This window comes from Aedes albopictus, chromosome 1, assembly GCF_035046485.1.
Source record: "Aedes albopictus strain Foshan chromosome 1, AalbF5, whole genome shotgun sequence".
Taxonomy (NCBI): domain Eukaryota; kingdom Metazoa; phylum Arthropoda; class Insecta; order Diptera; family Culicidae; genus Aedes; species Aedes albopictus.
This window is the reverse complement of record NC_085136.1, coordinates 93,267,641-93,293,818: the sequence shown is the minus strand read 5'-3', so window position 1 is coordinate 93,293,818 and position 26,178 is coordinate 93,267,641. Positions and strand designations below refer to the sequence as shown.

At 40.2% G+C, this 26,178-nt stretch overlaps 1 protein-coding gene across 4 annotated transcripts in view; it reads left to right on the top strand.

Moving 5' to 3' along the window:
* Positions 1-22,855, top strand: part of LOC134283900 (salivary glue protein Sgs-3) — a 122,687-nt gene extending 99,832 nt beyond the window's left edge. For 3 of the 4 annotated variants that reach the window (XM_062845045.1, XM_062845044.1, XM_062845043.1), the window contains exons 4-5: positions 22,017-22,217; positions 22,342-22,855. In XM_062845045.1, coding sequence (XP_062701029.1) covers positions 22,017-22,217; positions 22,342-22,590 — 450 coding nt within the window. In that variant the 3' untranslated portion in view covers positions 22,591-22,855. Of the gene's footprint in view, positions 1-1,997; positions 7,508-22,016; positions 22,218-22,341 lie in introns of those variants that run through there. The other variant, XM_062845046.1, reaches the window with a different exon arrangement.
* The last annotated feature ends 3,323 nt before the right edge of the window (positions 22,856-26,178 follow it).

The window sequence follows — 26,178 nt, the reverse complement described above, 5'->3', positions numbered from 1 at the left end:
AGGAAAAATTTTGATAAATCATTTTTCCCAAACATGTTGTTCTCCTTGTAAGCTTTGCGCAATGATCTTACCAACAACTTCAATAGGAACACGGTTTACCTACAGAATGTCACCTTGAATTCATCGAGCTATTTTCCAGGAACTCTATTTCAATTAAGTACATCACACTCAGGGTGGATTTGGGTTACGAGAGGATTTATGGGGGTTTCATGGTGCTTCAGAGTGATTTCAGTAGACTGGCTTGGACCTTCAAGGAGGTTTCATGGGCGTTTTGAAGGTATTCATAGAGGTTTCAAGGGGTTTCATGAGTTTTGGAGGTTTTCAGAAGTTTCATAGGGTTTCTAGGATTTCAAAGGGGTTCCAGAGGAGTTTCAGGATATTTCAGGGCCCTTTCTGGTATTTTCAAGGCATGTAGGGGTTGTTTAGAGGGGATCACAGAGATGTTTCAGGATATTCTAGGTGTAGATTGGGGGGTCTCTTGGAACAATTGAGAGGCATTTCAGAGACGTTTCATGGGACATCTATGAGTTTTATGGGGCCTCAGAAGCTATTCTGGGGATTTTGTAGGTACTTCATATGCGTTTCAGGGGATTGTTCGAAGATATCTTTTAATAATTCTGGGGGTCTAGTAGGTCGTCAAAGGTATTGGGAAGTTTCAGGGCTTTAAACTTCCAAGAATCCCTCTAAACCCCTCTCTACACACTTCTGCAAGCTCCTTAAACTCCATGTAACCTTTGGAATGGCCTTTGGGGAAGATATGACTTCCTTCCCGAACCACCTGAATCTCACTTGAATTCCCTTGGAGATGTTTTAGAGAAGGACTCCAGTGTCCAGTCAAGCGTCTCCACTGTGTTGTAGATTGGCATCATAGCCATGGGAGAGACTGAATTATAAAAAAGGGAGTGAATAGTTGAATAAAGTGTCAGTCTAGCGAACACGGAGTCGAGGGTTCGAATCCCAGTGGAATGCGATTTTTTGTTTTTGCAAATGGATCTGTCCATTCGTCAATCTACTACATTCTGTCGTTTTAATTTGGCCTTAAAATGAACAAAAAATCGCTTAATGCATTGAGGTTGGAGTAATGGTTGGGATTTATTTTAAAAAATGATCGTTTTCATCTTGTCAAGAAATCTGTTCATCATCTTGCTTATGCTTTATCCATGAATGTTTAGATTTATTTCTAATATCTAAGTAGGAATTCGTTATCGGAAACCATGAGGTTTGCCAGAATCCTGCTTTTTTTGGGATTTGGGATCTGCCAACTCCGACAGGACCATGCAGGTTACATTTATATGAAGACCTTACTTGTAGTTACTAACTCCACTCAAAAGCAATTGTGTCCTCAAGTTTCCATTCAACAGTGCTTCCCAATACAAGTTATGCAAGTTAAGATTTTATATTTTAAACAAACATCCTCCTTTCATATGTGTAACTTGCCTGAAAGCGATTTTTATTACCATTCTGATCGACGACACTGTCCCTGACAGTTGACTTTTGTCACACAAGCGACACGAGTTCACACTCGTATAATTTGTGTGCAAACAATCGGCGACGACGATGGGTCGTTTGTATGACCCCTCACCGTCATCGTAATCGTCTTCATCATAAGGGGATGGGGAATCATCAATCTGCGGATATCTCTCCGTGATCACTTTGTTTGGGGAATGCCGGTAAGCAACTTATTCTATGATGGTGTACAAACAAGTTGGTATTGACTGAACGTACACACTACAGATCCGTCACGCCACGATCGAAGGGGTCTAGTACTGCTTAAACTTGGTTAAGGTTGCCGCTTTCCAGCATATGACGAATTTGAACTAACTCGACTGAGGCAATGGGGTTTTCTAACCAATTCTAACCAACCACAAACTGCTTTCATACACTCACTCATACACACTCCCCACAAAGCGTCAGAAGGGAAACTAACGTCCCCCAGTAATGGTACCGAAGGTAGCGAAGCGAAAAGGTCCTCACGAACCCACTCAACCCCTCAACAGAAAATCAACTCCCTGATCGACGCCAAGACCCGGCTGGTGGACAAACTGGACCAAACGAACATCGAGAAGAACAAGCAGCACCACATCGAATCGCCGAAGCCGATCACCAGCTTCCAGACGTTGGTTTCGTCGGTCATCACGCCGAAGGTGCAGTTCATCACGTCCAAAATTGGTTCGTTCAGCGGTGGACTGCTGGGAGGATCGTCCGGCGGCGGTGGACACTCCAATGGAAATGGGGATGATCATGGCAATGGAAGTCCGGCGTCTCCCGGACTGGGAGGTGTCGTGTCTTCGCTGTTGAAGCTTTCGGGGCCGATCCTATCGGGATCGTCGGGAGCCAATGGGGGGAACTCGGTTTCACTGGGGGATAACGATGATGATGATGAGTAGATGAGTAGGTAGGAAGTCCGAAGAAGTGCCGTACCATAGTTGAAGACATTTAAGTTTTGAATTTATAACGGATCGGGGGCAAGGGCGGATGGTTGCCGGGTGGGGATCGGGTGGAGTTTTGGAGTAGTTATGTACTGAACAATCATCAATTTTGCAGTTGAGTCTGCTGCGATGCCTTTCCAAGCAATAATTTGAAGTCCAGTTGGCTTTGAGGAGGTTCCTAAAACTGTCATAAAACCTAGACGAATAAATTTCGGTTTTATGATGGTTCTAAGGACCTCCTCGAATCCATCGGACTGTAAAAATTTACTTGAACTGCCATTTCCAAGTAACATTTTATGTCATGTAGATTCAAGGTAGCTATAAATACCTATAAAAACTAAAATAAAATCTTCTTGGTTTTATGGTAGTTCTCAGAACCTCTTGAATGCCAATTGATCTTCAAATTGTTGCTTGGGATTCACTCTACGTCCACAGCTATTTCTCGTTGTCTGTCCATACATACAAATGGAAGTGAACCCATTAAAAAGATCAGCTCTTTTCGTTAAAAAAAACTACTGAGAAATTACGTTGAGCATATAGTTGATGGCAACGTGTGATAGTAGTCTTGACTGTATTATTTATATACTGCATTTTACATCCATAAAAGTAATCAAACTCAATGGCTTCTTTGGACTATTCGGATTTCATCATCCCATCCTCTATGGAGCCACCATGCTGCCCTGGCTTATCTGAACAAAAGTTCATTTGAATCTGCTTAGAGATCATAAGGCCCATCCAAATGTTCAATATAGGCCTTCCTCATTTTTTCATTGGCCTCTTACAGGCGTCTTTGGGCTACCTTAATTTCATTCTGGATCACTCAAATTTTCTCGGATAGCCAGAAGTCTATTCGAAGCGGTGATCATTCCATCTATAAACCACAATGACTTACTTGGCTATCCTATCCTCTGTTGGAGCCACCATAATGTCTACATTGATCGTTCCAAGGTTCATTTGATTCAGCCGGTCAACCCAAATGTTCGCGGAGACCTTTCTTATGTCTCCATGAGCCTTTTTCAGAATTCTTTGGGCTACTTAATCTTCATTTGCACCACTCCAATGTTTATTTGAACTACCCCAATGACTTTTTGGATTACCCAGACGTTTGTTTTGACTATTCCATTACTTCCATGAACCATGACCATGCTTCTTTGGGTCAAATAGTGCTACTTCGGCCATTCCAATGGCCCTTTCGTGATACTCTTGTGTTGGCTTGAAGCACTTCAAAATAGAATTACGGGGTCAATGTTTCATAGGACTACCCTAACTTAGTCATCCTAGCAATTATCAAGACCACCATAATGGCAATCTTGACAAATCTAAAGTCATTGAATCTTAAATCCAGCCCCACCTCTACTGGAGTCACCAAAATGTCCAGATTGGCTTGTTCAAGGTCCATTTGAGTCAGTCCAGTGTTCATACGGTTCACCCCAATGTTCATAAAGGCCTTTCTGATATCTCCACGGTCATCTTATCGATGTCTTTGGGCTACGTAATCTGCATGCACCACTTCAATGTTTATCTGGACTATCCTAATGGCTTTTTCAACTATCCTGACGTTCGTTTGAACCACCTTGATGCCTCCATGGACCATTTGGTTTAAATAGTGCTACTTGGGCCACTCATATGTCTTTTTGATAGTACTCTTGTGTTGATTTGGATTAATGATTTATATATGAGACACTTAAACATATAATAACGGGGCCAATGTTTCATTGGAGCCACCATATTGTCCAAAGTTCATTTAATTCAGTCTAATGTTCATAAGGTCCTCTCATGTGTTCGACCTTCTCATCAAACCATGGCCCACTTATGGATATCTTTGTGCTACTTAACCTTCATTTGCATCACTTCAATGCTTATTTGGAGATCTTTATGGCTTTTTAGAGTACCCTGACGTTTGTTTAGACCATATTGCTGTCTCCATGGGTCATGTCCATGTTTCTTTGGGCCAAATAGTGCTGCATAATCCACACCAGCATTCTTTTGGTGATGCTCTCTTCCTAAATTTAGCCATCTTTACAACTATTATGGCAATCTTGTTGAATTCGAGATTAATGGGATAAATGGTTCATTTGAGCTTATTCTTATTTTCATTCGGCCTACCTTCACATTCGTTTGGAACACCCTAAAGGTCCCAAGGCTTATGTTATTTTTTTTTGAAGTACTCATGTCGACCTTGGACCAATGAATCTATTTGAAGTGCCCTTCCGTCAATCAAAGTGACCTTTGTATTTTTGGACCCTCCTGATTTGGCCATCCTATCCTCTATTGGAGAAACCATTATATCCAGATTGACTGGCCCATGGTTAAGTTGAGTCGGCCTAGTGTTCAAAAGGTCTACCAAAATGCTTTATTGAGACCTTTGTTATACCTCCACAGCCTACTTCAATGTTCTTTACCACCTAAGCACTTTACACACCCAGAAGCTCGTTTTGAAAATTCAGGCATCATGTCCATCTTGACCTATCCAAAGGTATTGCGGGTCATCCTTACACCCATTTGGTTCCTCTCAATGTAATCGAATCCTCTGCTGGAGCCACCATAATATCTAGTTTAACCGGTCCATGGTTCATTTGAACTAGACTAGTGTTCATAAGCGCAGCTCAAACTTCCGTAATGGATTTCATATAGCTCAATGAGCGCCCTACTGGATTCTTTGAGCACCCTTAACCTCACTCAAGAGCTTTGCACCTTGAAGCTCGTCTTGGACATTCTTTGGGCATCATGTCCATCTTTCCCAATCAAAAATCAATGCGGGTCATCCTTAAGCACATTTCATCCATCTCAACGCAATCTTATCCTTTTTGGAGCCACCATAATTTCCAGATTGACCTGTACACGGTGTATTTTAGTCAGCCTAGTGTTGATAGGGGACACCCAAATTTTCGTAAAGACCTTTCTTGTATCTTCATGAGCATCTTTATTGATTGTTGGAGCTTGACAGTCTTCACTTAAATCAATAATGCACTTTGTAGAAATTTGAAGCTCGTTCTGGACACTCATCGGGCATCATGTCCGCCTTAATCAACCCAAATTTATTGAGGGTCATCCTAAAACCCATTCGGTCCATCTAAATATCATCGGATATTTATCGTGGCCACCATAATATCCAAATGGACTGGTCGATGGTTCGTTTGAGTTAGACAAGTATTCATAAGTGCTGCCCAAACGTCCGAAATGGATTTCATTACGCTCCATGAGCTTCTTATAGGATTCTTTGAGCTACCTCAACCTCATTTGACTCAAGTACTATGGACCACCTTAAGACTCGTTCTGAACACTCTTTGGACATCATGTCCATCTTTACCAATCCAGAGTTAATGCGGTTCATTTGGCCCATCTAAGTCGTATCTAATACTCTTTGTAGCCACCATAATATTCAGATTGACCGGTCCACGGTTTATTTGAGGAAGCCTAGTGTTCATAATGGCAACCCAAGTGTCCGTAATAGATTTCTCATAAAACTTAAAACTACCCTGAAGCTCGTCTTGGACATCTTTTGAGCATCATGGGCCAGCCCTTGAGAAGGAGCCAGTTCTACAACGTGCTTTGACTGCGTGTTGATCACTATTTTGAATCACTTTATCAACCAAAATGTGTGCTTCTCAAGCAACACACATGTCTTATAAGAGTCAAGGCAGCGAAAGTTTCGGTTGTTTAGGAGTTACTATGACTTCCTTCTAGCATTATCCTAGAAGTTAAGCACAGTGACTTCTGTATGACCAATACTTGCATTGCAGTGATTTATATGTGACAGGTGTCTTGCTTGAGTTTTCAACGCAGTCGAACGCTCAATGTAACTGTAATATAACTTATGTAAGATAATTTGGTGTTAAAAAAGTTCGTGTCAGTCTGAGCTGAGTACATAGAAGCCGGTTTATTGATCACTTGGATGCATTAAACTCCTCTAAACTACATTTCATCACGCATTTCTAAACAAGCAGAAGAAAATTGTTACAACAACGCTTACATAACTTGTTTTTGTTACACAGAAGTTACAGCATCCCAAGCAGCACACAGATGTCACGGAGGAGAGTAACGGCAGCACAAGTTTTGGTTGCACAGATGTGACAGCCCAAGCAACAAACATGTTTTATAAGAGTTATAGAAACGCAGATTTTGGTTGTATAGGAGTCATTTTGACGTAGTTTTAGCATTGTGTTAGAATTAAGTCAAATTAACTCTTTACAGCTAAAACTTGCGCTGTCGTGATTCTTACACTGCATGTGTGTTGCTTGGGTATGACTAACTTTCAGCACAATGCTGGAAGTAAGTCACAGAGACATCTGCGGAACAAAAACTTGCGCTGCCGTGACTCTTCTGTGACATCTGTGCGTTATCACAACCCTCCAACTCCAAAACTCCACCCAAAAACCACCTGCAGCCAATTTAGGTCAATTCATGTAGAAAAAAAAGCAAAAAAAGATAAACGACGCTAACAAATGTATAAAAGAGGAAGGGCTAGTTCGTAGTACGGGATAAATCATGTGTGTAGAAATGTTCCATGCGTTACATCGTTAAAACATCGAATTCATAAAAACAGAACACGAAAATCATGACGACGTCAACAAATTCATCCACATCTTTGTGTGATCATGCAATCGCAATCGCAATCATTCATTTTTACCTGTACCTATTTGTATTTGTATAGAGAAAAAAAAACCGAAATATGTAAAATTGTAACCCGAGTGAAGCTCTAGTTAGGGAAGAGTCATCCGGAGGAACCGGGTATGCGGTCACTCCACGGAGTTATTTGTATAGTTAGTTGACAAAAAATGTTACAAAAAGTGAAAATTAAAAAAAAACATGTTGTTCAGATATAAACAAACAAAAAACATTGTAAATTGTACATATTCATGGATGTCAAACAAGGATCGAATCCAACTGAAGTAAACCTATCGAGGTGAACAGAGTGTGAGAGAGTAATAAAAGCTACCATAACAAAAAAACATTAACCACCAACACGTGTTTTGAATGTTTCCCGATGCATACTAATCCCTGATGATGATGTTGATGATGGAATCGTGTGTCTTCCAAACTCCTCAGGTCCCCGGTTAGTTGTTGTCTGTCTGTACATAAAAGGGGGTGCTGTTGCACGCCGGCCGCTGCACCATTCGAACACCAATTGGTTTGGGGCGGCGGCCGGCGTGGAGGGCTGTTGTTCTTGGTTCTTGTTTCTTGTTTCTTGATGCTGTTGTTGGCACCCTAGTACTCTAACCATGTTTCGTTGTTGCATGTCTTGTTGTTGCTATCGAAGAAGAAGGGTTCAGATGAGTGAAGGTTTATTGCGGAGTTGCGCGTGGTTCGGTTCGGTTCGATCGATGTGGTAAGTTGCGCATATCAATGATTACTCAATGGTGACGCGAATTGGCGTAACCTTACAGGATTGCCTGGCGATGATGAGCGATGATTGATTGGTAATTCTGGTTGGGTTAGAGTACTATAGGTAAGGCTCAAGGATCTGTCGCGATGGGGATTTCCGGAGTACTTATTCAAAGTGGTACCTGGTGCATCAAGCTTTTGTGAATATTTCTCGAAAAGTCATACTTATGTGCGACAGTATATCGCATGGACATCATTTTTCGCGGAAGGATAAAAAACTGCGATGTTTTTCTCTGGCTGGTGTTCTTTATTCTAGACAGTAGGCGACGACAAAAATCAGTTATCTTAATGCCAGGTATGGATCAAAGCATGGATTCACATGAAACGGTGAGGTCGTTTTATGCTATTTTGATGTTTTGAATTTTTAATATAAACATTATCTACTACGATAGTAATATGAATTACACAGAGGACCCAATTTTGTCAGCCACTGACTGGTAGCATTTTAAGATTTTTTTAAATTTATTTGTGCTCATGAATTTCAATTTTAAGCTAATTCGTCACACCATTGTATGCTAACAGAATCGGCACTTATTTAAATTGAATTTTGTGGAAACTGTGAAAAAATGTTTTGAGCTCATCAAACATAATAGCAGCAAGTTATGGTTGTCGTAGTGGGGTTGTCGGAGTACTTTTTATTCAAAAATTAGAGTGGGTGTTGAGGGCAGAAAAAATGAGATTTTCAAGGTCATTCACTATAAGAAATGACTTTTTTTACCTTTTCACACGAGAACTATTAGAACTTTAACTTTTTCTTCTTGTCATGCCATCACTACTGGAACATAGCCTTCTCGTAGCTTGAGTAATTGTGGTCTACAGAACACGGAACGATTAGCGCCACTAATGAAAATAAACCAACATCTGCTCGACAAAGGTAGTAAAACTCAAGCGGCCAGAACCATTTACGCTGCCTCTCCGAAGTAATTTCCTGCGTGTTCTTTATTGAAACACTGTTACGTTTGTAAATTGTTGTGAACATTTTATCAGTTTATTTTGTATGTTATGTTATGGTTTGTACCAGAGAAAATAGGTAGAGAAGCGAAGAGTGAACAGCCGCCAGAACGGCAACACTTTTTCTGTTTTGATTTCATCGCCCGGATGCTGGCAACCGCAGCAATGCAGATTGATCCACCCATCGAAGGTAGTGCCTATCTCGCATACCGCATTTGAAAACTATTCATACTGTTGTTTTATTTACTAAGCATTATCAAACTGATGTTCCAAAATGGAACAATTTTCATTAATTCAAGGAATCAATGTTATTTATACTGTTATTCATGATATTTAAAAACTTTGGTAAAAATATGTTTCAAATGATTGCAATACTTATCTTCACTTATGCGGTAATCGTCAAGGTTTGTTGATTTTGCTCGATAGGATACCAGTTTGACGGTTCGATAAGGTATTTTTGGCTTCACACTCTTCGCTTCTCTACCTATTTTCTCTGGTTTGTACATCTGTCCCTGAATTTTAATGCGCATTTGTAGCGCTCCAGTCATTTCGAGAACGCAAGCCGTCCCCTAACACGGACATCAAACGGCAGACGGTCTTGTGCTGTTGCCCGAATCTAGATGCCCCCCTTAGGATTAGAAACTCTTATATGGTCAAAAGCACCAACGCAGTTAATACGAGATTCAATCCAGATTTTTTTCAAATCCAGGATTAATTTTAGAACCCCATTCGGCAAGCTCCAAGACCGGTATCTAAGTACAAAAACGTAGCCATTTTAAAAGCCACACGTACTTGTGAGCATGTGTGCGTGAGAGAATGGAAGTAGAAAAAGTTTACGAATCAATACCAGGCTTTCCAAATGTAGGTACATCCTTCTCGCAACAGCCCGCGCAAGGCTGAATCGACACTCTCTCATGTGTGCAGACCATCTCTCGTTACGGTGTGCGACACTATCAGTGAGAAATGTATCGCCAACGCACACGCATGAGCGAAAGATGTATTGAAACAGCCGCTGCTTCGGCTGCTTGCCTGACAGTTGCTTACTCGAGTCGTATCGAGCCGAGTGGGAAACGTCGAGAGTAATGTTGTCCGCATGGCGATGACAATCTTCGGCTAACCAAGCCGGCTGTCGCATAAAGGGTGTCATAGGCTGTCACGGGAGCACATGGCTTAACGCTAAAAGTTATTCACAAAATAGGTGCTCAATAAATATTTTTTTACAAACATGATATGCCTTTCACAAGATGCCCCAGAAGCGAAAAGAAGTTTGTGTCAGTGTTTGTCAAAATTGTAATCTGGCTAAAATATACCACTGATGTGAGATTCAACTTTCTTTTATATTGAAAACATAGCAGTGCATTTCACATGCCAATAAAAAAAATAATGCTATGCAAAATACTCTACTAGAATAAGACTTACAGGTACATATTCTCTATTTGAAAAATACATATACCTACATGAAACGCATCGATAATTTTGAGCGTGGGATATACCACGATACTCGACACGTTCAACAGAAGTAAAATGCTCGGGCCGAGCGCAGCGATTTTCATCACTTCGTGTCCAGCCAACGAGAGACGGTTTCGGTGAGAGCCGAGGTTGTCATCGGCGAACGAACGCATAGCGAAAGCAGACGGTGTGAGCACTTCCCGACAGTGATGTTCTAGGTAGTATGAGTTTTATTCTGTGGGCTGTCATGAACCATGCATTCACAAGGCTGTCATGGGAATAAGAGTGTGACAGCCATCAAAATGCCATCATGATGCGGTACTTTTGGGAAGCATGATCAAAACATCTGTGTCGTGACTGCGGAAAACTACCAGCCAAATCTCAAACAGATGATGCGCAAAACACATCTATCTGATCCAAGATCAGCCAACAGAATCCCCTTGCCTTTCAAGACAAGAGAAAGCAGAACCTCCAACTTCAAGTGCTCTTGTTCGAACACACCAACACATCTCCCCTCTTACATAGCTTCGTTATGCACACATTCATGAGGGCTCCTATGCTGATGATCATTATCATCATCGCTTGCTCGAAAATAGAGCACTCTCAAAATATATCATCTACAAATACACACTCTAAAATATATTTAATTTAATTCCACATCATATATACTACATTCTCCTTCTCGTCTACTCTTAAGCGACCATAAATATATTATTTTAAAGTTTAACAAAGTTTATCATTTACTAAAAAAAAAGTTTTTTCTTCAAACTTATCTAAACTGAAGGGCTAATCACCATTAAAACAACAGAATAGAAAATGCGTTAGAAAATGATTATTTTGCCCAGATTTGGCCTAATGCATTGAAAAATACAATCTAATCTAAATTTAACCCTATCTAAATCCAACTAAAATTTAATCAAAGTCCAATAAAAATCCAATCTGAATTTAATGTAATCCATATCTATTCTAAATTTATTCTGGATTCAATCCCAATCCAATAATCATTCAAACCAATAAAAATCTGATTCAAGTCCAATCCAAATCCAAATCCAATCTAAATACATTCCAAATCAAGTTCAAATTCAATCAAATTCATATTTATACCGATCCAAGTTAAATCAAAACTAATACAAATCCAATCCATTTTAATCTTATTGCAATCCAAAACCAAGTCAAATTCAATCCGAACATAATTCGAATTCAAATCCAATTGAAATTTAATGCGAATCCAATTCAAATCCAATCCAAATCCAGTCTGAACGCATATCCAATCCAAATCAAATCCAAAACCATTTCAAATCCAAAACAAATCCGAATTCAATCACAATTCAATACAATCTTAATCCAAATCAAAACCAATTCAAATCCAATCCGTATATAATTCAAATCAAATCAAATCCAATCCAAATTCAATCCGAATCCAATTCAAATCCAAATCCAGTCTGAATACATATCCAACCCAGGTAGACGAGAATATCTAAATCAAATCTCAAATCAAACAACTTTTGCTGTCAAAGTTTGATATGATTTTGATGAGTTATTCAAAAATTCAATGAATATCGCACGAATAGCTCAAAGTGATATGACATCAGTTTTTGTTCCTATCGAAATATCTGAAAATTTCTACCTGTCTCTTTCTGAGCTGTGGAAACGAAGAACGCCATGCTCTTATTCCCATGGTATTCACAACAGTGAGCCACATCTCTTACCTCTCAGCAATTTCACCGCGTTACTGTTCGAAAAAGGTCGACAAATCTTGTCTGCTGTTGGTTTGATCTTGTAATCTCTTAACGAGCTATTATTGAGCAATTCACCATACTAGATTCAGCTCTTATTTCTGATCTTTTACCTCTTATATCAATCAAACCAATATCAGTTTTTGTTCCTCAGTAATTCAGTTAGTAGTAACTGAATATGGTATTAATTAGATTTTTTTCACCTACTCGAGAAACCAAATCTACATCAAATCCAATCGAAATGCCGAATCCATTCCCAGTCCAAATTCTATTCTAATCTAATCTAAATGCAATCCAATCCAAATTTAACTCGATAAAATTCCAATCTGAATACATATCCAATACAATCTAATACAAATTCAATTCTAATCCAATCCAAACCCAATACAAATCCAATCCAAGTTCAATCCAAATTCAACCCAAATCCAACCTGAATCCAATCCAATTCAATAAAAAAATGGTATCCAAATCCAAACCGAATCCAATTCACATCCAATTCAAATTCAATCCAATCCAAATTAAATGCGAATCCAATCCAAATCAAATCCAAAACCAATTCAAATCCAAAACAAATGCGAATTCAATCACAATTCAATACAATCTTAATCCAATCCAAAACCAAATCCAGTCTGAATACATCTTCTTCTTCTTCTTCTTGGCGTAACGTCCTCACTGGGACAAAGCCTGCTTCTCAGCTTAGTGTTCTATGAGCACTTCCACAGTTATTAACTGAGAGCTTCCTCTGCCAATGACCATTTTGCATGTGTATATCGTGTGGCAGGCACGAAGATACTCTATGCCCAAGGAAGTCAAGGAAATTTACTTTACGAAAAGATCCTGGACCGACCGGGAATCGAACCCGTCACCCTCAGCATGGTCATGCTGAATACCCGTGCGTTTACCGCCTCGGCTATATGGGCCCAGTCTGAATACATATCCAAACCAAATCCAATCGAAATTACGAACCCAATCCCAGTCCAAATTCAATTCAAATCTAACTTAAATCCAATCCAAATTCAACTCGAACAAAAAATCCAATCTGAATACATATCCAATACAATCTAATACAAATCCAATTCTAATCCAATCCAAACCCAATACAAATCCAATTCAAGTTCAATCCAAATTCAACATAAATCCAACCTGAATCCAATCCAATTCAATAAAAAAATTGTATCCAAATCCAAACCAAATCCAATTCACATCCAATTCAAATTCAATCCAATCCAATCCAAACCTCATCGATTTAAAAATTCAAAATTCGAATTCAATTCAAATCCAATCCGAATTCATATCCAATCCAATCCAAATTCAATGCCAACCATATTATTCCAAATCAAATCTAAATCTAATCCCAATCCAATAAACATTAAATTCGATCAAAATCCGGTCCAACTCCAATCCAAAACCAAGTACAATCTAAGTACCATCAAAATCTAATTCAAAATCAATCCAAATCAAATCGATAACGATCCAAACCCAATCAAAATATAATCGAAATCCAATCCAAATTAAGTTTGAATTTGTTTCCAATTCAAATCCAATCCAAATTCAATCCAAACCCAATCACAATCCAAATTCAATTCAAACCTGATCTAAATCTGATGCAAATTCAATCCAAATTCAAAACAATAAATATCCATTCCACATCTAATCCAAATCCAATCCTAATCCTTTCCAAATCCATTCCAAATTCAATTCAAATCCAATTCAATCTGAATTTCTATCCAATCCAATCCAAATCCAGTTCAGATTTAGTATGATCCGAATCAAAACTAGATTTCATACAATCCATCCTACTTCAATTTTTTCGCCTTTTTGTGAAGATCTTGGATCATTCTCAGCCTACCCACTCACAAATGGGCCTACTGGAACTCCGTTTGTTTTTTTTTTGACAATCTCGGATCATTCTCAGCCTACCTACTATGTGGTGGGCCTACTGGAACTCCGTTATTTTTTTTATTGCCATTTTTTTTTGCTATAGTCTTGGATCATTCACAGCCTACCCACCATCAAGTGGGCCTACTGGAACTCCGTTTGTTTTTTTTTTTTTTTTGACAATCTCGGATCATTCTCAGCCTACCCACTATGTGGTGGGCCTACTGGAACTCCGTTATTTTTTTTTATTGCCATTTTTTTATTTGCTATAGTCTTGGATCATTCACAGCCTACCCACCATCAAGTGGGCCTACTGGAACTCCATTCATTTAAATTGTTATTTCTTTGCGTGAATCTCGGATCATTCTCAGCCTACTCGTAGTGAGCCTACTGGAACTCCATTAAAAAAACATCACTTTACTTTATACACACTGATTATACTTACGCTACAAAAAACACGAAATTCTTCGTACCGAGTGCGCCAATTGTCGTGACTGCGGAAAACTACCAGCCAAATCTCAAACAGATGATGCGCAAAACACATCTATCTGATCCAAGATCAGCCAACAGAATCCCCTTGCCTTTCAAGACAAGAGAAAGCAGAACCTCCAACTTCAAGTGCTCTTGTTCGAACACACCAACACATCTCCCCTCTTACATAGCTTCGTTATGCACACATTCATGAGGGCTCCTATGCTGATGATCATTATCATCATCGCTTGCTCGAAAATAGAGCACTCTCAAAATATATCATCTACAAATACACACTCTAAAATATATTTAATTTAATTCCACATCATATATACTACAATCTGATCGCTGGTTTGTTTTGATTCCGACACCGACGGCCAGCAGCAGAAGCAACCTGCAGCAGCAGCGGGAGATTAGATTGGAAATCAAGTGTGGAGTGGAAGCAAACTTTCAACCCTTTTTTGTCCCAGTTTTTCGTTTTTCAAATAATTCCCATCGATTTCCATTTTACCGGAACCTACGGAACGAGCGTCAGAAGGACTTTTTTGGATTATCGGAAACCGCTTTTCGTGGAGACATCTTTGCAGGCAACTGATTTTATGACGAATTTTTATGCTGGGTGACCGAGCTTGAAAATTGGCCAATTTTAACGGAACTGGCCCTGATAATCAAGAAACATGTGATTGCGAACAAAATATCGGTACAATGGTTTATCATCAGTTGTGGCTTACTGCAAATAAGTATATTAAGTTGAAGGTGGTTCGGTGCTTGCTTCAGATATTTCCCCGGTGATAATTCCGGGAATTCCTTTCGCGGATTTCTCCAGCAATTCTTTCGATGATTCTTTTAGGAATATTCCGTCAGGTATGTTTTCTCAGGAATTCCTGGATTCCTCCTGGAGTTATTTTGGAAAATTTTCCAGGAATTCCTCCAGATATTTATTCGGGGATTCTTCTAGGAATTCTTTCGGGGTTTCTCCAAGATTTCCGTCAATGTTTGCCTTTTTATTATTCCATTTAGATTGCAGCAATCCTCCAGGAATTCGACCGAGGATTCCTGCATAAATTCCTTCGAGGACACTTCTAGAAATCACATCGCAGATTCCTCGGTGTTTTAATTGAAGGCTTCAGACATTTTTTGGAGCTTTGCCATGATTTTTTTCGGAGTTTTCTTAGAATCTCCCTCGTAGATTCCTTCAAGAATTTCATCGGGGATGTTTCTTTCGGGGATTGCTTTTTGAAAACCTTTTTCGGGGATTCCCCTAGGACACCACTACTACTACTATTCCTCTAACAATTTCATTCGGGATTCCTACAGGAATTCCTTTAGAAATTTCTTCGCGATTCTTCAAGGAACTATTTCGGTGATTTCTCCAGGAATTGTTAAGAAAATTCTTCTGGAAGCTCCATCATAGATTTCTCCAGAAATACCTGCAAAATTTTTCACAGGAACTCTGTTTGAGATTTTTTCAGAACTTTTTTCCAAGAATTTGTTAGGAATTTCTTCATGGATTCCACCAGTTATCCTCAAGGTTGCGACCATTCATTTGCAAAGATTAACATTCATTTGCTATTATCTCAGTTCAGAAGCATGCTATCGAAAAACAATGTACGGATGAATTGACCCTTGTAATTTTATCTGAAAGTTTGCCGAATAACTTTGGGGTCGCAAACGTATACCAAAGTCGTGAGCGAGCTGTGAAGGCAACTCTCCACGCGGTGAATGTAAATTACATTCACTCTGGGGAAAGTTGCCTTCACAGCTCGCTCATGACTTTGGTATGCGTGTGCGACCCCAATGTTATTCGGCAAACTTTCAGATAAAACTACAAGGTTAAATTCATCCATACATTGTTTTTCGATAGCATGCTTCTGAACTGAGATATTAGCAAATGAATGTAAATCTTTGCAAATGAATGGTCGCAACCTTGGTTATCCTTTTTAAGGCTCAAGCATCCGTCATCATTTTTCGGAAAATAAAAAGCAGTTTTCTCGCTGTAAATCAAAACATTGACCATGAAAACATATTCACTGCATTCTATTCCTTATGTGGAGTTCAGTGAATATATTTTCATAGCAATAACTTTTGCTTTGAACGAAAAAACTGCTTTCAAATGTTTGATGATGACGATGATTTCAATAACGAATTGTTCAACGTTTAACTTTCCCATGATCACTTCGGGAATTTTACCAGGAATTTCTTCGGGACTTCCAAAGGATTCTTCATAAATTTCTTCAGTGATGCTTCGGTAGAAAATTCCCAATTTTTTTGTGATGTATTCAATGGATGTCCCCTAGGAATGTTTTCGGGGATTCTACTTGAAATAATTTCGAGGATCCAGAAATACCGCCAAGGAATTCTCCAAGACTTTTTTCTGAGACTTTTTAAGAATTCCACCATGAATTCCTTCAGAATTTTTTCAACTAATACCTTCGTGGATTCTTCCAGGAATTGCTTCGATGTGCTTCAGGAATTTATTTGGAAATTTCTCAAGGAATCATTTCGGTGATTTTTTTGCAAATTCTCAAGAGGATTCCATCAGGGTTTATTTTCGGCGATTTTTTCAAAGGTTTCTCCAAGAATTTCCTTCGAAGAGTTTCTTCAGAGTTTCCTTCAGGATTGTTTCGGAGACTCCACTGACAATTCCATTGGGGATTCCATTGGGGGTTCCAAGAGCTCCTTGATGGATTCTTCCAGAAATTTCTTCGCAGATTCTTATTGGAATGCCTTCGGAGATTTCACTTGCAATAATTTCGTGGATCCAGAAATAACGATTTCCCCAACATTTTTTTCAGAGACTTTTTGGGAATTCCACCAAGAATTCCTTTTAAGAATTTCCCAAGAATTAATTCAGAAATCTCTCCACTCATACCTTCTTGGATTCTTACAGGAATTGCTTCGATGTGCTTCAGGAATTCATTTCAAAATCTCTGACACGAATGTACTTTTTAGTGTAAAGTGTCATTAATAAAAAAAAAAATCAAAATTTCTCTAGGAATGATATCGGAAATTTTTTTAAAAACTTCCTACGGGGATACCTCCTTGGAGGTTCGTGGACTTTCGTCGGAGTTTCCTTCAGGATTTTTTGGGGATATTTCCAGGAATTTGCCAAGGATTCCTCTAGGAATTTGTTCAAAGATTCCTACAAAGATTTCTGCAGGAATTTTATTCAAGTATTTCTCCAGGAATTCCCTCAAGTAATTCTCAAGGAATTTCTTCACGAATTTATTTAAGGATTCTTCCAGGAATGCCTTAATGGAGTATCTCCAGGGATTACGTTATAAATTCTTTATGGATTCCACCAGTAACTCCTCCAGACATTCTTCTCGGATTCTTTCAGGATTTTCTCCAGGAATCCATGCAGTGATTACTCCATAGATTCCTCCAGTATTTTTTTCAGAGATTTCTCAGGGAATTTCCCAAGGAATTTCCGGAGGAATCCTTGCAGTAATCTATAGTTTAATTTTTGGAGGAACTCCTGGAGGTGTTCCTGGAAGAATTCTTGGAGGAATTCCTGGAAGAATCCTTGACGAATTTCTAGAGGAATTCCTGGAAGAATGATTGGAGAAGCTCCTGAAGAAATTATTAAAGAAATTCTTAAACGATCGCTGGAGGAGTTCGAGGAGAAAACTCTTGAGGAATGACTGGAAGAATCCTTGGAAGGATCTCTGGAAGAAATCCTGAAGGAATCCTTGGAGCAATCTCTGGTGGAATCTTCTCAGGAATTCATAAACCAATCATCGGAAGGATTCTAGAGCAATCTTTAGAAAAAATCCTAGAAAAACCTTCGACGGAATTCCTAGACGAAATTTCCGAAATAATCTTCGAATGAATTCCTAGAGCAATTTTTGAAGGACCGTTCAATTAATTCCCGAAGGAATTCGTGGAGGAATACCTGGATAAATTTCGGGAGAAATCCCCGAAGTAATTCCTGAAAGAGCTTGTAAAGGATTCCTGGAAAAATCCTGGTGGAATTCCTAAAGGATTTCCAAAACTAATCACCGAAAGATTTCTAGGAAAAATATCCGAAGAAATTTGGAAAAATCTTGAAGGTGTTTCTGAAGGAATCCTCGAAATAAGGAATCAGGAAATACACGAAGGAGTTTCTAGAATAATTTTCCAAAGAATTCCACTAGGAATTCTCCCAGGAGTATCTTCATGAATTCCTCCGGAATTTTCTCCGGGGATTTATTCTGGAATGTCTTCAGGGATTCCTAAAGGATTTCCTTCAGGGATTTCTCTAGGGAGTTTTCCAGGAATCCCTCCAGCGACTGCTTCAGGAGATCCGCCAGGGATTCCTCCATGAAATCCTCTAGGAATTTATGCCACAATTCCTCCAAGTACTTCTAAAGAAAATTATAAAGTGATGCCAGGAATTTTTCCAGAAATTTCTCCAGTAATTCCTTCAGGAATTCCTCGAGGAGTTCCTCCTGACATTTCTCCACTTACCTTTCCGGTCAGACTAAGGCCTGAGTGACCTCTGCTGTACATAGGAGTCGTCTCCATTCTGCTCGGTGCATGGCTGTGTGTCTCAGTTCCGCACTCTGCGAAGGGTCCGCAGGTCGTCCTCCACTTGATCGACATTTCTCCAGGAAGCCTCAAATATTTCTCCAGAAATTCTTCAAAGAATTCCTTCAGAAATTCCCCCAAAAATTTATCCAGGAATTTCTCGAGGGATTCATCCATGAATTTATTCACAAATTCCTCCATGAATTTCTTCAGGAACTCCTCCATGATTTTCTTTAGAAATTCCTCGAGGTGTTTCTCCAGACATTCCTTCAGGAAGCCTCAAATATTTTTCCAGTAATTCCTCCAGGGAATCTTCCTGTAATTCCTCCAGGGATGCCTCGAGGAGTTTTTCCAGACGTTCCTCCAGAAAGCTTTAACAATTTCTCCTGAAATTCCTCAAAGAATTCCCCCAGGAATTCTTCCACATATTTCTCCAAAAATTCCTTTAGGAATTCCTTCAGAATAACCCCTAGGAAATGCTTCAAGAACTCCTCCAGAAAATCTTCTATGAATTTCTGGCAGAATTCCTCCAAGAATTCTTCTACGGATTGTGCCTCCAGGGATTTCTCCAGATTTTTTCCTGGGATTTCTGCAGCAATTCCAACAAGACTTTCTATCTGAGTTCCTCCAAGGATTCCTTCAAAATTTTCTCTAGGAATTCCTAAACGGAAACCTCCAGGCATTCTTTAGGAAAACCTTCGGGGATTCTTCCAGGAATTGCTCCAGGATTCCTTCAAGATTTCCTTCGGAAATTTCTTCGGGCATATTCCTCCGGTGATTTCTCCAGAAATTTCTTTCGCGTATTCCTCCATGAATTTCTTCGGAAATACCTCCAGGAATTTATTCGGGAATCCCTATAAGAATTTCTTAAGATATTCCTCGAGGAATTTATCCGTGATTTACTCCAGCAATATCTTCGGGAATATTTCTCCAGGAATTCCTTCTGGGAGTCCACCAGGAACTCTTCCAATGATTCCTCTAGGAATTCCTTCGGATATTGCTCCAAAAATTTGTTCGGAAATACCTCCAGGAATTTCTTCGGGAATTCCTACAGCAATTGCTTTCTTCCAGGAATTTCTTTGGAAATTACTCCAGGATCTCTGGGGATTTCTCCGGGATTTTCTTCGGGAATTCCTCCAGCAATTTCGTTGGAAAATTTTCCAGGAATTTCTTCGAGGATTCCTCCAGTAATTAATTTGCAAATTCCTCCAAGAATTGCTTCGGGAATTACTCCGCGAATTGCTTCGCGGATTCCCCCAGGAATTTCTTCAGGAATTCCTCTAGAAATTCCTTAGGGAACTTCTCCAGATTTTTTTCGGGAATATCCCTCCAATGATTTCTCCAGGAATTCCTTCGCGATTCCCTCCATGAATTTCATCGAAAACACTAGTTTATAAAATAAAACGAAAGTCGTGAACTTCTGTCAACGACCAAAGTTTTTGAAGCATAATTTAGCGCTGATTTCGAAACCGTGCTTCGAAAAATTTAAAGTAGAACAGTTTTTGAGTTTTAGCTCAATATCGAGTTTTACAACTTTTTAAAATATGGAATTTAATAAAATTCAAATATCTTGCGTTTTGTTCAATCAATTTTAAATCTTTTTCCATAAATTAAGAGCTGAATATAATACCATCCGATCATCTGAATGCAGGTTTTGCGTCAGATTGATGCAATTAAAGATATTGGCGACTTTTGGGGACGATCTCCTTAAATTTTAGCAAATTTTCCAAAAATATATGAAAAAATGTATTTTTTCAATAAGAAAAAATCAATTTAAATATTCTTTCTCAACGTTTATTTGACATATCATATGTAGGCGAGTTACAGTAAAAAAATCAGCTCAATCGGAGCATTGATTACGGAGAATGAGATGTGTGAAATGAGCGACTTTGCTTAAAAATAGAACAGAAATCGATTTCAAATCATCAACCTTGTATGGAAAGTCGAAAAAAATTCCGCTCTACTGTAATTTTTTTCCTTCGCGTTTTCGAACTCAGGGCATGATTCTACACCAAAAATGATCATCAGCTTACCGAGTTTAAAAATGCTGTTATAAATTCCGAATAAATTCCTAGATAATATTATGAAAGCCTTCGGGAAGTTTTAAGAGGAATCTCTAGAAGATATTTTGTTTTGATTTTTAAAAATCCCCGAAAGCGTTTGTGTTATAATTTCGCAAGAAAATTTTCAAAAACATTCCTAGTGGAGTTTCTGAAATTTTTTTTCTTAAAAACAGCATGAAATTCCGACAAAACTTATGAAGGAATTCCTGGATTTGTTTTGAGGAAATAAAAAACTCATTGATAGTGTTTTGGGTGATTACGTTTTCAACGATTTCTGCAACGATATACAAAAGTTTAGGCTCCAAAAATTCTCGGAAATTATTTTAAGACATTCCTCAAAATAAAATAGTTCATAAATTCACAGGTAACATCATGGTAACAATTCAAAATGGCTAAAATATAAACGACTCATAAAAAAGTTATAAATTTCCATAACAAACTCAGAAATTACCAATAAATAGCAATAATGAACTTCATAATTTCCATAAACAAATCAAAAAGTGCATAAATAAATCAAAAATTCCCATTAATAATTGATTTTTAAGCAATAAAAAATGTCGGAATTCCCACAAATAAAACAGCAATTGCAATAAATAACTACATTTTTTTCACCAAAAAAGTTTACATTGCCCATATATAAAACCGATTTTTCCAAAATAAATTTAAAAATTCTCAATTGAAAAATAACAAAAAAAAATCTATCTAAAAGCATTGGTCGAACCATGCTGGAACTGCGTCGATTTGGTTCTAGGAAATCCACAGATTTAAGAATTTGTGAACTTTTATACTTTACTGTTGCTCCCACCCCTATTTATTAATTGGCAATTTTCAAATTATCTCTGGAAATTTTCTATTTTATTATGGAGCGTTTAATTGGCTGCCAATTCAAAATAATCTAAATAAATCTTATATTCTGAGAATATAGAAGAAAATACATGATCAATCTTGGATACTGTAAATAGTGAAATCACACGCTACGGCTCTGTCACTGGGGCAAGAGGAAAAGCGAAGTTTGGAAAAAAAAAATTCAAAACGGTTTGGAAAATTATCATATACATGTAAAGAATTATCAAAGTTATCATAGAATCACAAGTCGTACAACTTCCACTTCCAAAATAATCGCATTCACCTATCTTCCCCCACAGGCCAGCAAACAATCGGCCGGCCAGGCTAGTCAGGCCGTCAAAGATGCCATCAACCCGACACGACCACCGCCAACTTCCACGACCGACGACACGCCCGATTTCAACCGCCAAAAAGTCTCCCTCCAAGTGCCGGACGCCGTCTTCGGAAGCTCGTTCTCTCTCATTACCAACATCTCGACGCAGTTCGGTAATCTGATCATGGTAAGTGCATCGAGGAATTGAGAAAGCTTTCGATGTGCTCTCACAGATGCCATCTGTGAACCATCGCATGAAAGCTTCCATTTGTGGGAGTAAGTACTAAAAAGCGCTCCGCTCTCAATTTTAGAACTCCGCTCGCCGCGCCGGACAGTTTCTTTGGATCGTCCAACCCCTGATCGGTAAGCAGTTGACCATTGAGGTTCCGACTACGACTACCACCACCCCAAGGCCAACGACCACAACTACCAGGGCTACTACAACCTCCGGCACCACCACTGCTAGGACCACCACCACATCCACCACCTCCAGAGTAGCGACCAGCACTTTTACGGTTGTCAGTTCCAGAGCCGATACGAACACCAATGAGATCAAGTAGATGCGGTTTAGCGTATGCATCATTGGACGAGAGCTAATAACTGCCAAATTTTCGCACAGGAAAGTCTTGAAAAGATTGGTGATGAACAACTATTAGGTATAAGGGATGATATTTAAGGGCGAAGCAGGTCAAGTGGAGTGGATGCTTGTTACACCAATTATTTATTTCCAGCTTAGCAAGTAAGAACGCACGAAACTATGGTGAAGTAGTTACCTTTAGGTTGTAAGATCATATGTAAAATAAACGATCACATGGTTTTTTTTTTCTTTTAGTGTTGTATTTCAAGGTGGCGATTTGCCTACTTTTTCCAATTTGTTATGTGTGGCTTTCCAGTTTTACTAAGGGTTTTACTTTTGACAAGTGAAAATGTGAGATAAGCTCACAGTTTCAGTGGACTCACACATGTTTGTAAATATAAATACTCAAAAATAATACGTAGCCGTGATTGATAATGATTGTGAACAGATATGCATACACACCAAGTCATATTTGTTGGTAATTTGAAAACTTAGTGGGTTATTTTGAATGCTGAATGCATTCAGCAATACGAATTACTCACTTTCATCATTTTTTTTTTTTCAAATTTAACCTTCCTATTGCATCACGTTAGGAACAGCTCGCTGACGTAGTGTAGGAACAGCTCGCTGACGTAGTGTAGACCCTCCAATGCAAAACGAGGGTTAATGAAGCGAATACAGCGTTGATTTGAAATTCAACAAATATCCTATTGCTAGTTTTTTGTATTTGCATTGATTGGACTCATTTTTGGCCATCTCAGACTCACTCAGACCTGAGGCCATGCAAAATTTTGGAAAAGCCGGGTGATCGTTATGAATGTAGGCATCGTCTAGCCTTCAGTTCCAACTACATGTTAGGTCGGGACTACAAAAAGTAACGTCGATGATCAACTCTGGTCCTTGATGGCTAGAGGTACTTTTGATATCGACATTAGCCCTATCGACATCGACATTTAACATAGCCAGTGCTTTTGGCAGGATCTGACCCCGCTGATTCGTAAAATGGCTTCCCCATTCCAGGGACCATGCACTACAGTCACTCGCCCGCTATCACCACGGGTCTTCGAGCTTCGCCGTCAGTGCGGTCATCATACAGTCCAGCATTCACGGGAACTGCTCGATGGATCAACGTGGAGGCCCATAACAGCTACAGAAGATGGCCCCGTTTTCTTTGGCGACCAGGAAGCCCTCGTAAGTAGTAGACACCAACTCCTGGATGAGATATTTACCCGTCATCCATACAATCAGAATTTTTCTGAACCAAACCGCGACCAAGTTGCCGGAAGGTACTCGGTATGCTTGTCAGCAGGTCGGGCACCTTGAGTCTCCCGTTTGGTGTTTGCTGTTCGCGGATTTCCCGGAATAAATCAAATACTTGGGAAGAGCTTTGCAGTCTTGTGACCTTCGCCGCCACATCGCCTACACAGCTTAATCCTGTCAGGGCCTTTACAGTCCCATGTCTTATGTCCTGGTTCCAAACACCTCAAGCATGTCTCCGGTGGCTCGTGTAGAGTCACTGACTAGACTACCTTGAGCTTCCCTAGTTTAACGGACTTATTTGCGTCCGCCACAGGTAGCTGTACTAAGGCAACCTGTGACCCTACCAGAGCAATCCTTAGCTGAACGGCAGCGGCGGCCACATGCACCTTGCACTATTGTCGCACGAGCTCTCCATGTCAGCGATCTGGTTCAGATTTTTCTCCTTCAGAATCGCCTTCGCTGTGAGAGCCCTCACTTCGACACCCTCGCCAAGAACCTCTTCCGCCAGACATTTGCGGCTTTGCGCTTCTTGTCGCGTTTGAGCTCGAGGATCATTTCACCTGTACGAGTACGTCTAATACTCAAATACTGTGTATGTTGGCTCCATGTTCCGCGAGCTTGGGTTCGTTCCTCGTCACCCCCAAGACTTCCGAGAACTTAGACTCTTCAGTCTAGATGACGAGCTCTTCAATGATCGCAATCCCCTGTTCCCTTCGATCCAGCCTACCCTTCTCATCTTTCCCCCTTTTTCAGGACCATTCTTACCATATTTCCGGGACGTCTGGCTTAGCATTTCAACCGACTTCCAGGGTTAACAACCGCTTAGCTTTGAAGGGCTGGAATACCCTAGAAGGCTTGTTGGTGACGCCCCGAGCATCGAAGGGACTTTCTTCGGAGGTGTGTTCCTACTTTATCGCTGCAAACAGGTGGCTTTCACCTGGCCGGTTAGCTGGCGTCCTGGTGATCGGAGGGCAGTAGAACACCCCTTTGATCTTTGGCGATATTTCGAAGCCTTCGTGCGACGTGTAAATTATTACCTGGTCATGAAGACGACTGGTTGTACAGATTGCCGCTAGTTTGGCCTTATCCGCTACCGGGAGGGATTCAATATGGGTCAGATCAGGCCCGTGCACAGAAATGGCGAAAAAGGAGCGGTTTTGTGCAGTTTAGGTTGAAGGCGGAAGGGTGCCTAGTATAAGAAATTAGGGCAAAGGAAGGGCTTAACCCCCAAAACCCCTCCCTTGTACACGGGCTTGGGTCCGAAAGTAGGCCGATGTCTGTACTCGTCTGTACTTGTCTGTACTTGTGCGGCTTCACAGTAGCTCAGGTTTAGCTGAGAAACCTGCATCGATTGGTTCAACCTCCTCACGTGCCTGGATATTTAGGCCCGCTCGTCGTGTTGCCCTTATTCGCCGTGAAAATCAGGCACTCCGCACTTTCTGCAGAATTTTCTTCTGTCGGGGACTTTGCACTCCTATGACTTGTGTCCCTTCTCGAAGCACGTATCTGGCGGCTCGTGAGCGGGCACACTGTCCAGCCCACTGCAGTCGCCGTGTTCACCTTCTCTACTGGGAGCTTGATCGTGGCGATCTGCGTGTCTGCCGGGCCCTATCGCAGGCCTATCGATGCACTTAGTGCATCTACTTTGCCCTGCTGCTTAAGTTCGGCTGCGAGCTCCTCTGCGTCGCTGATCTCGTCAAGTTTTTCCACCGGAGAATCGCCTCCACCTCGAGGGCTCTCACCTATACTTTTTCGTCCAATACATCCTGAACTAGTGCCTTGAAGGAAGCGCCCTTTTCGGTAGCCTCCTTCTTCAGCACTAGTATCATCTTTCCAATCCTGTTGCGCCAGATGGTTTTACATTCGGTGGTAGACGATTTTCGCCTCGTATGGCCCTCAGCACCTCGGCGTACGTATCTGCTTCAGTCGCTCCTTTCGTGCTTGCGGGCTGGTTTCACGTTTCTCAACGCCTTCATTTTCCCAACCTTAATCCAAGGATGTTTTTCCTTGGCCCGGTTGGCCCCCATTTCTCTTCAGGTTGGCCTCCTGGGGCTTGGTTCCCCTCTCCCTTGCGCGTTTCGCAACCATCTTGGTAGATTGGTTGCTTGCGCTGGTTGTTCTCTTCTTCCGCTTTGATTTTTCCCCCGTCTCTACCATCTTCCGCTACGGCTCCAGCGAGCTGCATGGTTTCTGCGCCTTGTCAACAAAAAAGAAGTTGTCCGATTGGGTGGACCGCTTTTCCACAGCAGAATCCACACTCTAAAATCATATACAACACTTTCCCCTTCTTCCGGTTGATTTATTACTGTCT